The sequence below is a fragment of the Rhinolophus hipposideros genome (assembly GCF_964194185.1).
Source record: "Rhinolophus hipposideros genome assembly, chromosome: 1".
NCBI classification, from domain to species: domain Eukaryota; kingdom Metazoa; phylum Chordata; class Mammalia; order Chiroptera; family Rhinolophidae; genus Rhinolophus; species Rhinolophus hipposideros.
Genome location: NC_138047.1, coordinates 12,695,806 through 12,710,487, shown reverse-complemented (window position 1 = coordinate 12,710,487; position 14,682 = coordinate 12,695,806). Strand labels below are relative to the sequence as shown.

General features: G+C 38.6%; 1 protein-coding gene across 8 annotated transcripts in view; it reads right to left on the bottom strand.

Moving 5' to 3' along the window:
* ARHGAP21 (Rho GTPase activating protein 21) overlaps nt 1–14,682 on the bottom strand; it is a gene marked incomplete at its 5' end in the record, with an annotated part of 117,656 nt that overhangs the window by 88,684 nt on the left and 14,290 nt on the right. For 4 of the 8 annotated variants that reach the window (XM_081059553.1, XM_081059554.1, XM_081059557.1 and 1 more), the window contains one exon: nt 5,428–5,511. The exons of the other annotated variants lie outside the window; for them this stretch is intronic. In XM_081059553.1, coding sequence (XP_080915679.1) covers nt 5,428–5,511 — 84 coding nt within the window. Of the gene's footprint in view, nt 1–5,427; nt 5,512–14,682 lie in introns of those variants that run through there. 8 annotated transcript variants of the gene reach the window in all.

Genomic DNA, 14,682 nt, shown 5'->3' with positions numbered 1-14,682 from the left:
CGAAGATAAAGGAAATATTAAAAGGAAGACATTTTCAGGACATCAAGGGTAATACGATGACAGCTCTGATGGCCATTCCAGAAAAAGAGTTCCAAAATTGCTTTGAAGGGTGGACTAGCCCCTGGCATCAGTGCATAGCTTCCGAAGGGGAGCACTTCGAAGGTGACCATAGTGACATTCAGCAATGAGGTATGTAGCACTTTTTCTAGGATGAGTTCGCGAACTTTATTGTCAGACCTCATCGGTCAACAGCTCCCAAATATTACTGGTGAAATGAGGACGTGGCTCCTTGGATTTCCCCTAACAATGATTAAGAAGCCTCTGTCCTTTCATTCCCAGCCCCCGTTTCACCTGCTGACTCTACCTGTGGAAAACGAGCCACCTGTGCATTTTGGCCATGTTGGCTGTACCCTCGCACACACTCTTTGTTTCTGCTAATCCCAGGTGCACCCGGCCTACCAGCCAGTTTCTCCCACGCCACTTCTAGCACCTCCAGTGCAAGGCCAAGTATGGCAGTGAGCAGCAAGTCACTGAGAAGAGATGAAAGGACCCCTCAATGCTACAGGGACGATTTCCTGGGGGTCAAGCCAAGAAAAAAGTCAATTTACATTCATGCTTAGCAAGGCAAAACCCTCAGCGTTTTTAACCTGACGTCCTTTTTATGCTCAGGTACTCTGTATTAATGGGTCTCTTTATCCAGTGATTTAAAAAAGAAAGAAAGGAGCGTGTAACTATTTAGATTTTTTTATAAATGTCATTATTTAAATAACCTAAGAAGTGATAACACCATAGTACTGTGCCATTTGCCTTAATTTTTAAAGGAAGATACAATGTAAACATTTAAAGAAAAAGAGTTATATAATGCATCTCTAAAAATAAGAAACACCTTTAATGCTCTTTCCATCATTTAAGGCAGAGCTTTAATGTACATGAGAATCAGCTAAGGAACTTGTTAAAATGAAAATTCTGATGTCCTAAGTCTGGGGTGGGACGTAAAAGTACATTTTTTACAAGCTTCTGAGCCACGTAGATTCTGCTCATCTGTAGACCACACTTAGCATAGTAGGAATTTAAGATACTTTAAGTGTCAAAAGGCATATTCCCAATTTCCCAACTTATCAACTCAAAGCCTCCTTCTACCACTGTTAGAAGCAGGGGCAGGTTTTAACAGATCCAAGGAACAAAGTGAGCCCTAGGCTCACAACTGTTTCTTACCAATAAAGGAAAGAGAGCAGCTACAAGGGGGAAGCAATAAAACAGCTCTTTGCAGCCTCTTTCTTTCTTCCATTTGGCTTCCCCAGTGAAGAGAGGGAGAATTGTCACCTGAGTATGGTTATCTCCTGGTTTACAGTCTCAGGAATGCAATCTAGGATTCCTCTGGCTTTTCCTCCACAAAACAGACTTACACAGAATGACTATTTCTGTTAAATTATAAAGTTTCCAGTCATTTTTAAAAGGCGAAAGATTTATATGATCTGAAGAGAAACCAGAGTATCAAGTCATTTTTACATCTTCTTTCAAGGAAAAAAAAAAAGTAACTTCTTTAATGGTATGATTCTTTTTCCCTTCGTAACATTTTATACAAATTTGAACAGAACAATTCATTGAGAAGGGGACATGTGAAGCATTTCAGTAAGAGGGAACGGTAAGTGCAAAGGCCCTGGGACTGAAAAAGCAAGGGGTCCAGTGCCCTTAGAAAAGAAAGAGTAGGGAAAATGTATGTGGAAACAAGGTCATGGACATGATGAAGGAAGGGAAACAAATCACATAAGGGCCCTTGGCTTTTAAGCTCAGGGCAGGGACAATCTTTGCAGAGCACTGAGTAATATACTTCCATGTTTAACAGGGTCAGACTGGCTGCAGAGCTACGAAAGAAACTGTAGCCTGTATACAAATATATACAAAGGATAACGCCAGGACTGCCCATGCTGGCACTCGCAGTATTCCTTCTGAGCTTTCTATGTATATGGTTGTGGAATATCAATTGTCACTGCATATGAGGAAAATCAAGAACTGTATTATGGGATATATCATATCTATGAAAACTTAAGGCCCAACTTCTTGTATCTGACCACCATCACCAAACATTCAGCCCCTGGTTCTAAATACTGATTAGAACATTTGAAATTTATCATACATTAAGGTGGAAAAAAAAGAGGGGGGGAACAGTCCTCTCTTCCTAATGGTATTGTGGCAGTACAATATATAGTTATTACAATCAATAAACTTTAAAACTTTATTCATTTCTCACAAAGTCCAAGAACACTCTCTAAGATTCTCTTAATTAACATAAAAATGTATTTTGTAAAAGTTATGCTTTAAAAATATCACTCTGCCCCAATAATTTCACTTCTGAGATTGAATCCTATGAAAATAATCCTAATCAGGAAAACAATTTTAACCACAAAGATCTTCACCATATTTGATTTTTAACAGCAAAAGAACTAGAAGCAATTTAACTGTTCAACAGATAAATGATTATATATATTGATAATGTATATAAAATATGAAATATACTATGATACATGTTATATCTATATCCTATAGCTGGAATATTAAACAGCCATTAAACATAATGTCACAACATGGCAAAATGTGCATAATATGATTATACCTTGTATAATACACACACAGGGGAAAAACAATGTGCACAGGAAAAAACCTCAGAGTAGAAACATCAAAATATTAATAGGAACTGTATTTGAATGACCGAACTAGGTCAATCAATTTTAATTTATATTTTCCAATTTTTACAAGTAACCACGCATTTTATCTACAATTTAAAAAATTAAGTTAATGGAACCCCTTTATTCCCGTCTTTGTATTTCCAACATAAATCTCATATAACATCACCTCTATGTACACCATAAACTAGAATATATTAATAATAGCAAGCATGTATAAAGCACTTATGCCAAGCACTGGGTTAAATGCTGTAGCCAGGTTATTTCATCTAACCTTCACAACAACCCATGACGTAGGTATACTAGAGATGAGTGCGCCGAGGTGAGTGAGAAAAGTTGGGGTCACCACAGAGCCAGGGACAGAGCTGGCCATGAGCACTCTTAACCGCAACACCCTCCTGCCTCCCTACACTAGTACAGAAATATTTACTAATAATAAAACCTTGATGAGAATTCTCTAGCAGTATGCCGAAAAAGTGCCAACTATGGCACAATCCTATCTCTAGCATATCATTTCCTTGTCTCTCTCTTCCTTCTGCTTCCCTCACTCCTCATCCTGCCTTTTCACTTCCTGCTCTTGTTTCTCTCCCACACTTCTTCCCTACCTGTACCACAAACTTCCCAGGGGCATCCAACAGCAACTGTGGTGCTGCTTAGCATCAACAGTAATACTCGAACAAAACCAAGTGCTACCCCAAGTCTCTCTGTAAGTCAGAAGTTACACACTGGAAGCCTAGAGCCCCATCTGGCCACAGATGTGTTTGGCTTCGATCTCAGTACTCTGAAAAACTTGAATTAGTCACCGGCATTTAAAAAGTAGGATAAATTCACATAAAAATGCAAATTTTTAGTTTCTCCAGAAAACGAAATGACTTGACAACGGTCAGTCCAACGTGGCAACACTGTCCTGAGGCAGCATCTCCAGGGAGCCAGTCTCCACCAGCCTCTGTTGTCTAATACCTGACTCTCTTCAACTCTCGTCACTCTTTTATGGAACCTGCCTCGCCCGAAAGCACTGAGTTTGTGACCTCCACCAAATCCTTTAAGTGATGGCATAAAAACCACAGGAGATGGAAGTCACGTGCCATTTTTAATGAATGCTAAGTTCTGCAAGCTCTTCTTCTGAGACATGTCAGCAATGAAATGACTTATGACTAGATCTAAACCACAGGGAAAGCAGTAACGGCAATCCTGCCAGACCCCAGACCAACCTTCTCCAAAGGAACTTTCTACTGCTGGCTGACCGGATCAACCCTTCCCCAGATTCTGCTGCAACCCAATTATTCTTTTGGGATTCATCAGAATGAAGAAGTCTTCGCAAGGTCCAGGACCTCAACTTGAAAGTTTTCTGATGATGAGACTAGCTAACAAATTTAGTAATAGCTGCAAACTGTTTACTAAACACTAACATTTTTTTTTTTTGGAATTTCAGCTTTAGTAGACTCCTGATATTATGAATTTTACATGTAAGATAATTGCAGTATCTCTCTTCTTTTATTCTCTAAGTAGCCATTTGAAATCCATATTTTTATGGTAATGTAAATCCATTAGGGAGAGAACTAGAAAGTGCATTGAGGGATCAATCTTATGCTGGAAGAAATATAGATTAAATGACCTTCTCCATCTCTAATTTCTCTGATACATTAGTGTACTGTGCCCAACGTAAACTATGAAAATGTCTTTTCACCATTCCAAAATAGAGAAAATAGGACATAAAGAAAAGTACTGGAGACCCAAAAGTCCCATTTGGAAGTAAGTTCATCTTTCATAAACATCTGTTCTTGCCATGGTTATGGGAGAACTGAGAAATAAACGGTGGTGTGTGTGTGCGTATGGGGGGGAGGGGTTAATACATTTATCATTTATTGCTTTCAATATTTTAAATTTAGCTTTTCTTCTAAATTTCAAGCAGTAATACAGAACTTTTTTAAATAAGGAAGATGAATACCCACAAAGGGGTTAATAACCCTACAAGGTAAATAATTCATAGTTTTTAAAGATTCACTGATAACTGAAATAGAAAGCTCTCATGCAGGTTTCTATCTATTCTGTAACAGAAGCCATTATGCTGAATATGTACAATATTATTTATGACTTACAAAAGCAGTCTATACCTGATAACAGCCATGTTGATCAAGGCTGAAGGAAAAAATAGTTTTTACTTCTTAAGGAATAAAACTTAAAAGCAAATAACTATCATAAAAATATACATCCAGCAAATTTTCTCTCGCAAAATAACTTCTCTCAAAAGACTGTCTAGTAATCGAGTAAATTCAAAAGAGAACTTCCACTTAATCCTATAGTGAAGAAATCAAGAACCACATTTCATTCAACATGAAAAACGAGCTTTTGGAAAGGAACTCATTCCAAAATCTTGCCTACCTTCGTATAAACACAGTAAAAGAGTCCAAAAATATATAAATTTCCCTTATCTTACAATTTTATTGCTTGGATTTTTCTTAGTTTCCCCCATCCCCCACCACGTCAAGCTTTACAAATAAAGTCTCATCAGTGCAGCTTAACCGTTAACTTAATCCCTTCCGAGAAATTCAGATCATCAGAGCTGATATTTCATATTAAACACGTATTTCAATAAAAACAGTCTAAAAGATTACTTTTTCACTCTTACAGGAAGACACTTATTTCGTACCCAGCATTATCACCGATTTTTTTTTTTTTGCTCTGTACATTATAGCAGCTTTGAATTAAAAAGCAAAAACGTATACATATGTATCACACAAACCTGACCACTCCAGGCACAATACAGATTGCACAGTAAACCCCAGTTGTGGTTGATCATACAGTCTAACATCCTGAACTGGGCCATGACTCGGACAGCGCAGCCTGCGCGTCTTCTCTGACTCAGCTTTTGTCAGCACCGGGCGCCCTTACAGAGCTCTGCAGTGATGGATCCGCAAATAGGATCCTGCCCTCCCTTTCCTGTCTAAGCAGCAGCAGCTAACAGGCAGGCCTACGTCGTCTTCCTAAACACGGGCACGCTTATATTACTAGATCATGGACGGAAAGACTTTTCACAAAAGCCTTATCCTATATTTATTCTTATTTGGTTTTTAAAGACGATTGCTTTTTCCTTCTCTCTGGGTATCATAAGCTAGCGTGTACGCCTTCAGGGAAAACACCACTTGGGCAGGTGGTATACGAAACCAATCGTGCCAACCGTTCCCACAACAAACAGCTCCCAGACGTCTGTGACCCTTACGCTGCACTCAATCCAAAGGCCACTGACCTCTCTCAGTCCTTTCTCAGTCTCCTACATCTCACACTGCTGAAGGCTCCCTCAACATCTCTCCTCCTGGGGACCCTTTCACCACGCTCCTGGCTTCCTTCCTACTTCTCGAACCATCCCTCCTTTGCAAGAGGCAGGGTAGCAAAGTGAAAAAGCCCAGACCTTCATAAGACAGACTTCACTTCCTCAACCGCGAGCTACCAGATGTCTGACAGGGAGCTAAGGGCTTAACTTCTGAGCTTCCACTCGTTCATTTGTAAAATGGGAATAATAGCACCTGCTCTCATGGGGTTTTTAGTACAAAATAAAATAACATATGCAATAGGTTTAAAGCAGGGTCTCGCAGACACCTAAAAATGATTATTAATATTCTTCAGATGGGCTTCCCTTCCTGCATAAATTAGAATTCTACCTCTCGTTTCTTATGCCATCCCTGGATGATTTTCCAGACCCATGATTTTAATTAGGAATTACTTCCAAACCTTTCTTCGGCCTCACCCTTTCCCTCAAGCACCAAGGTGCATGTCTAGACTCTTGCCAAACACACACACCTATGTATCTTATACTACACGTCCAAAACTCACGTCTTTACCTTCCCTCTCACAACACGCACCAGTTCTGTAAACCCGCAAAGGACAGCACCACTCACCCCCTTGGTCACCCAACCAGAAATCAGAGCTTCTGAGACTCCCTCTGCCTTACCTCTCACATCCGGTTACCAAATCCTGTCACTTCAACTGAAATGTATACTGAAGCCGTCTCTTTTCTATCCCCACTGTCACTGCCTAACCTGACGGGGTCTTCCCATCAGCTTTCTCCTGGACCACCACAAGGGCCTCCATGTGGTCTCCCCAACATCCTCACTCCTTTCTGGAATCTACCGGAGAAGTCTGAAACCACAGGCTAACTGTATGACCACCCTGCCTAAATCCTTTCCTTGTTCCTTTCAGCCTGCTGCAGTTTCCCGAAGTATGTACCTACTTACTCTACAGGATACAGAATATGAATTAGTTAAGTGAAAAAAGTCTTCAATGGCAAAATAAGTCTGCAAACATCCAGGTTAAACAAAGATAACTAAAGTTACAAGTTTGCTCAGAGTCTAAATATGAAGGTGAGATTCAAAAGCCTCAAAATCTGAAAACTGAGCCTCCTGGAAAACTTGTTCTAACTAGTCCTTCTTGAAATCTTTAGCTGGTTTGTCTTCCTCTATCTGTCCCTTAACTGGTGGTATTCCCTGAGGTTCCCGGACCTTGGCCCTCTTCTCGCCTCACCTCCCTCAATGAGCTCATCTATTCCCAAAACAACAATTGTAGTAGATGTCAGCTTAATTGACTACTGCCTAAATGACTTGCCAGACAAACCAAAATTCTCAATTCCTGCTGTGTGAATGCTGGCTGATCCCATAGCAAGCTCAGCTCTTGTGTCTGGAAAGGTATTCCCTAGCCATATACGTCTGCTCCCACCAAGTGAGCCTCAGGATTAACACTGTCAGTTTATTTTTGCACAAATCTCATTATGTCAGGTTTATTTGTGTTGTTCTTATCTAACTTAGGTAATATGGAAACTGATGAACTATGAGTAAAAATGTAAATTGTTATTTCTGTGAAAACATGAATGCTTTGAAAAGACTCAATAAAGGCTGTTGCTCACTTCTATGTTTTTCCTTTCCATGGTCTTCTGGTCTTACACCTTTTTCTCCAGTGAGATATTAGAAGTTCTCTCTAGCTATAGCCATTAGGCATATTCAGAAACTGCCAAAACATTCTTCTTTTTACCTGGTTACATCCTACCTGATTTAGCTAAACAGTCTTCCCAGGAGGACTTTCCTTGATCCCTACACTAGGTGAGCTCTGCCTGCTGACTGTTTTCTGCTCCTCTAATGTCCCTCGCACTCTACTATAATCCAACCCACTTCTCATTATCCATATATATCCATAAACGCAGGGACCAGACCACATCTGTTGTATCCTAAGTGTCTGGCACTTCGAAGGTGCTCCACAAATGTTTGTTGAATGAGTTCATAAATGTGGAAGGTCAATTCTATTAATAAGTGAGATAGGAATCTTTGGCACGAAAAGCATCAAACTTGAATCATTTAAGATAGAGTAACTTTTATCTTGGGGACCAAGAGGTTATTATCACCAGTTGTGAGCAAACACAAACTGCTTCCTTCCTCGAATGAACCCACTAAGCTGTTAGGGCAGATGGAATTCTAGCAAAATCCCTAAATACCTACGCTGACACTATCTATTCTACCGCCACCTCCAGATTCTGAATAATTCTGGGAGAGGAGAGGGAAGGGTTTCAGGCATCTGATTTTCAAAACTTCCCACGTGATTCTGATAGACCTTCCTTACTATTATAGTTAAGACCCACTAAACAAAAGTTCATACCAAAAAAAATCAAAAAAACTTGAAACTAAAGACACAACTACAATCAAGTTTTTATAAATCATTGCTAAACAGTGTGTAATTTAATAATAATACTGGAACAATACTTATTTCCTACTTTAGCTTATTATACTATGGTTAAGATGTTTACATTAGGGAATTTTGGATGAAGGATATAAGGTATTTGTACTATTTTACAACATTTCTGTGAATCTAAAGTCATTTCAAAATAAAAAGTTAGTATGAAAAGGACTATAAACAATTACAACCCAGTAGCAATGAACATCCAGATGTGATCCTGAAGTATCATTCACCACTAAAAGAAAACACGGGTTCTTGGAGAAATGGCTGAGCCCAGTTCTTGGGCAGGTACATAAAAGATGAGTAAGAAAATCATACTGGACAGTAAGGAAGCTACCAAAGACCATTAGGCTCACGTCTAAAGAACCAGGGTGAAAACTTAAAAGCCTACCATTAGTCAAAAATGGGACAACTGGAGCTACATTAAGAATTGAAACATACAACAGATGTTTACATCTATCAGTTAATACTACTGAACAGATAAATACACACACACATAATATATAGGTCACTTTTTAAACTGATTCATTTCCATAAATAAAGGTAAAGAATTAAGCAAAAAAATAAAATAAAATAATCATAAAGTGTCACATGATTACTAGATTTATCCCTCAATATGCACAGTTTACATTTCCAAAACATTGGGTCGTACATATCTATAATCCCATATTGACATTTCTGAATTTCAAACAGGTCTGAAAGTCCAAACAGTTTTTTGGTAACTCGTTGATGGTAAAACCTGACCTGCCCAGAGCTGACATGAAGCTATTTTTAAGTCTCTGTTTATTCCCCAAAGTATAAATACTCATGCATTTTACAGCAGAAATTACTCTGATAGCTGGGTGCTGTCGCAGAACCTGCATCATCTTCCATTTCTAAAATCTGAAAACGTTTGAAATCTGAAAAACCCAAGAATTTTGGCTAATGGATTATAGATCTACACAAACAACATAGGAAACAAGGGTAACTCAGACAGCAGGAGTCCAAAAGAAAAGAAAGAATGGGGGAAGGAGCGCACAGGAAGCAAGACCGGCTCCCCTGGGAACAGGAACTTCTTTTCTATCTAGGGTCACTAAGGTCAGAGAATGCTTTACAAGCAGGTAAAATTTGAGTCAGACATTGAAAGAAGTATGGGATTTACGTAAATGACAAGACAGGCATTTCAGCCAAAATGGACATGAACAAACATGAAAACATTTCAGACTTCAAGCATTTTCAGGGGGAAATGGATCTGCCATTTGCCTTGAATAAATGCTTCCTGCTGGAGAGTGAGTCATCATATGGAAGAAGTATGTGTACTTGAAACCCTGTTACAGTTATTCGGCTTTACATGAACTGCAGGCTTTCATCAGAAAAACATTTAAAAACATGATCGACCTACCATTCTAGAGAAATAGTAAGCAGAAACTTAGGACACCTATAGAAAGTTATCTTCCAAACCTTAGCCTTAAAGACCAACTCTCAAGACAGCAAACTCAGCCTATGGCTTTTGCTCACGAATGGAATACACTGAAGCAATAGATTTCACAGTCATTCGCACACCACAAATTGACACTTGAAAGACATCAAGTTTCCTAGTTTGCCAAAAGATACAATACAGAGTTGATACAATTTTCAAGCTGTCAATTAATTTGCCATTGAAGTGTTTACCACATAGGTAATCGAACACAACTATTTCCATCTACGTGAAACCAGTAAATCTAACTCAAAGAAAAGATTTTCTCCCTGGAGTTTATTTTCTTCCTTCTGTTAAAGGTATTATGGTCAAGTTAATACTCTCTCTATTAAAATACTATCTTCCACTTCTGGCTGTGTAACCTTGGTTAATTAGCTCTCTGTACCTCAGTTTCCACATCTTTAAAATGGATATAATAATAGGACATACCTCAGGGGGTTGCTGTGAGGATGAAATGAGGATTAGTCAAATGGTTCAATGTTCTCTCTTAAAACATAAAAATTGATCTAAAATCTACTTTATCTCACTGTACATTTCCAGGAAACAGACATTATAGCCTACCACTTACAAGTAGTATATTAAGATTAAATAACTTAAGGCTAGTAAATATCAATAACATAAATAGCTAAAGAATAACAGGAATAAAGAATATGAAAAGGCTGTGACATTCAAAACTAGAGACAAACAGATACATATTGCATGCTAGAAATCAACGGAGGACTAAATCACTTTTTTTCTGATTTATATATTTTCAGGCAAAAAAGTACAAACTATACAGCTCTTCAATCACCATATCACCCTATGCAAAGGCAGAGAAAATCTTATATGGAAAGTGATTTGTAGATGAACAAGCGTTTACTTTTAACATGACTTTTCTTCCTTTACTTTGGCGGTTTTCGGTCTCAGTCATTCCCTCACACTCGGCCTTGGCCACACTACTCCCTGTGCCTGACACACGCTGCCACCTGATTCAGAGACTTCTACATGTCCTTTAAGATTCCACTCAAGGCTTGTTCCTCTCCTTATTATTAAGTGCACGGTTCTTTATATATTCTGGAAGCAAGCCCTTGGTCAGATATATGTTTTGCAAATATTTTTCTTCCCATCTATAGGGTGACTTTTCACTTTCTTAACTGTGTTTTACAAAGAGCAGACATTTTTAATTTTGATAAGTCCAAATTATTGTGTTGTTGTTGTGTTCTTTTCTGGCTAGAGCTTTTTGTGTCCTGTCTCAGAAATCTTGGTCCAGCCCAAAGCCATGCACATTTTGTTGTTGACTAGAAGTTTTAATGTCTTAGCTTTTGCATTTACTTCAGTGATCCATCTGTGGCTATCTTTTCTGTGAGATATATACTCGTATCTCTCAAGTCTCCATTCTCTTCTATTATTTTATATATCTGTCATTATATCAATTCTATACCGTCGTGATTTTTGTAGCTTTTGGGCAAAAATTATAAAATAACAGTATGGGTTCTCCAAACTCCAAACTTCATTCTTTTTCCAAATTGTTTTGGCTACTCTATGCCCTTTGCATTTCCATATAAATTTTAGAATCAGCTTATCTATTTCTAACAAAAAAAAATTCAAAACCCTGTTGGAATTTTCATTGGGATTGAATCGGATTTATACAGCAACGTGCAGCTAAGTCACATCTTAATAATATTGAGTCTTCCAATCCTCTAACATTGTATCTCTCCCAACTTATTTAGGTTGTCTTTAAAATATTAAAGCAATAATGCTATTAATTTTTATTTCATTTTCCAATTGTTTGTTGTTAGTATATAGAATATACTTCTATGTGTATAGGAACTTTGTATCCTTGTATCCTGCAACCTTGCCAAATCTACTTATTAGTTCTAGTAACTTCTTTTCTTGGTAGATTGCTTACAATTCTCTATGTGCACCATCATGTTGTCTGCAAAAAAAAAAAAAAAAAAAAGTTTTTTCTTCCTTCCCTTTTCCCTTCCTTCCATTTCTTTTTCTTGACTTATTTCACTAAGTAGGGCCTCCAGTTTGATGCTGAATAGATAGATGTGTTGCGAGCAGACATTCTTGCCCTGTTTCTGAGGCAAGTGTCCAATATTCCCAAGTACGACAGCTGTACATTTTTTCACAGATACCCTTTATCAAATTGGTAAGTTTCCTTATATTCCCAGTTTTTTAAGAGATTTTATAATGAATGTTAAATTTTGTCAATCACTTTTTCTGTATCTACTGAGATGATTGCATATGAATTTTCTCCTTTACTCTGTTAATATGTTAAATTGTTAATATGTTAAAATGATAAGCTAACCTCTCATTCCTGGGATAACTCCACCTTAATCATGGTATATTATCCTTTTCATATATTGCTAGATTTGATTTGCTAACATTTTGTTAAGGATTTTTTCATCTACAACCATAGGGTTATTGGTCTGAATTCCTTTTCTTATTAGGTTGGTACCAAAGTAACTGCGGTTTAAAAGGTTAAAAATAATTGCAAAAACCGCAATTACTTTAGCACCAATCTAACATAAGGTTTTCGTTTCGCTTATTATGCTGGCCTCATAAAAAGGAGATGGGAGGTGTTTCCTCCACCTCTATTTTTTGAGTTTATTTAGAATTGGTATGATTTCTTCCTTAAACATGTGACAAAATGTATCAACGCTGTCATCTGAATCTAGAGTTTTCTTTGTGGTCAAGTTTTTAATTCCAAATTCAATTTCTTTAACACATATGGCACTAGTCAGACTTTTTTTAAAATTTTCTCCTTGTGGCAGTGTTTAGTAATTTGTATCTCTGAAGGTATGATATTGTGATTGACAATAAACACCTATTTGGTCTTTGTTCCCATTTCTGGCACAGAGCTCCTAAAACCTCGGGAATTTCTTAAGTGATGAGAACAACAAAGGTGTCTTTTGTCATGTTAATAAGGTGACTTTTGGTCCACACCAAAGAATGGGGCTGGTGGCCAGGCAAAGGAACCCTTTGATTAGAGGACTGGAAGTTTTAGTACCAACCCCATGACCTCCACATAGCGGAGAGAGGCTGGAGGTTGAATCAGTGGCCCATGATTTCATCATTCGTGCCTATGTAATGAGGCCTGCATAAAAACCCAAAAGGGTGAGGTTCAGAGAGCTCCTGGATTGACGAAAACACAGAGATTTCGTGGGGAAGACTGGTGCCCCTGGAGAGGGCCTGGGAGCTCCGTGCTTTTCTGCAGACCTTGACTCAGGCATCTCTCCCACCTGGTTCCTGAGCTATATCCTTTTATAATAAATCAGTGATCTGGTAAGAGGTATGTTTCTCCTGAGTACTGTGAGCCATTTTAGCAAAGTGATCAAACCCAAGGAGCGGGTGCTGGAACTTCCGCTCGAGAGCCAGCAGATGAGAAGCACAGGTGACTGTCAGGACCTGTGGGCTGCAGCTGAAGTGGGGCTGGGCAGTCTTTTTTTTTTTTTTTTTCCCATGGGTATTCTTTTTTTTTTTTTTTAATTTATTTATTTATTTATTAGTTTCAGGTGTACAAAACAAGGTAATACTTAGACGTTCATCATTTATATCCCTCATACTGTGAACCCCCCTCCCCCCATCCACTATCCCTCCGACCTCACACTGAACCATCACATTATATATATAAAATTATAGTTGGCATTCATTAATGTTTAGCTTCTGGTGTACAATGCCATGATCAGGTATCCACAGTATCCCTGAGGTGGTCTCCCAAATAGGACGCATGTCCATCGGATATCCAACAAAATCTTTACAACATTATAGAATACCTTCCCCAAATTAATTTTCAAAAAAACCCTGAGGCCATCTTGTGGTTACCAGCTGCTTCCAAATCCCTTCAACTTTCCCCTTATCCCCAACCCCCTCCCACACACCCATCTAACCACTCTCGGTTTTTTCTCTGCGTCCCCAAAACTGTCTCTGATTAGTTCATTCACATAGTCTTTTCTTTAGATTCCATATATAAGTGAGATCATATGGTACTTGTCTTTCTCTTTCTGACTTATTTCACTTAACATAATGTTCTCTAGATCCATCCATGTTGCTGCAAATGATAAGATTTCTTTCTTCTTTATGGCTGCGTAATACTCCATTGTATAAACGTACCACAGCTTCTTAATGGGCTGGGCAGTCTTACAGGACGGCGGACAGGGCCCTGAACCCGTGGGACCTAGAGCTGCGATGTTCTGGCGCTCCGCAGGTAGTGTCAGAACTGAGCTGCGCTGCAGGACACCGAGCTGGTGCAGGAGAACGGCACGGTGCGGGAAACCCTCCACACTCACACACCTAGCTGGCCTGAGAATCCTTACACAGCGTTTTCCCATTTCACCTCAGGTGTCACATTCACGGGCGTCAAGTTGTGCACAATGTCCTCTTCAATGTCTGTAGGCTCTGCATGATGCCCTCCTTTTTTATTCTTGATATGGGCATTTTATCTTTTCCCTCTTAGTGAATCACACAAACTGATTTCTAAAGGATTTCAAAATCCTTTTCGGAGACGACCGTAAGATCCCTATCTGGTCTGTCAATCAAAGCCAACTAAACAAGACATACTTTTTTTTTCCTGTCGAAAATATGCCAAACATTTCACCCTAGTTTGAAAAAAATCAAGTACTGTGTTTCCCCGAAAATAAGACCTAGCCGGACCATCAGCTCTAATGCTAATGCGTCTTTTGGAGCAAAAATTAATATAAGATCTGGTATTATGTTATATATTATATTATACTATATGATATAAGACCCAGTCTTATATTAAAATAAAACCAAGTCTTATATTAATTTTTGCTCCAAAAGACACATTAGAACTGATGGTCCGGCTAGGTCTTATTTTTG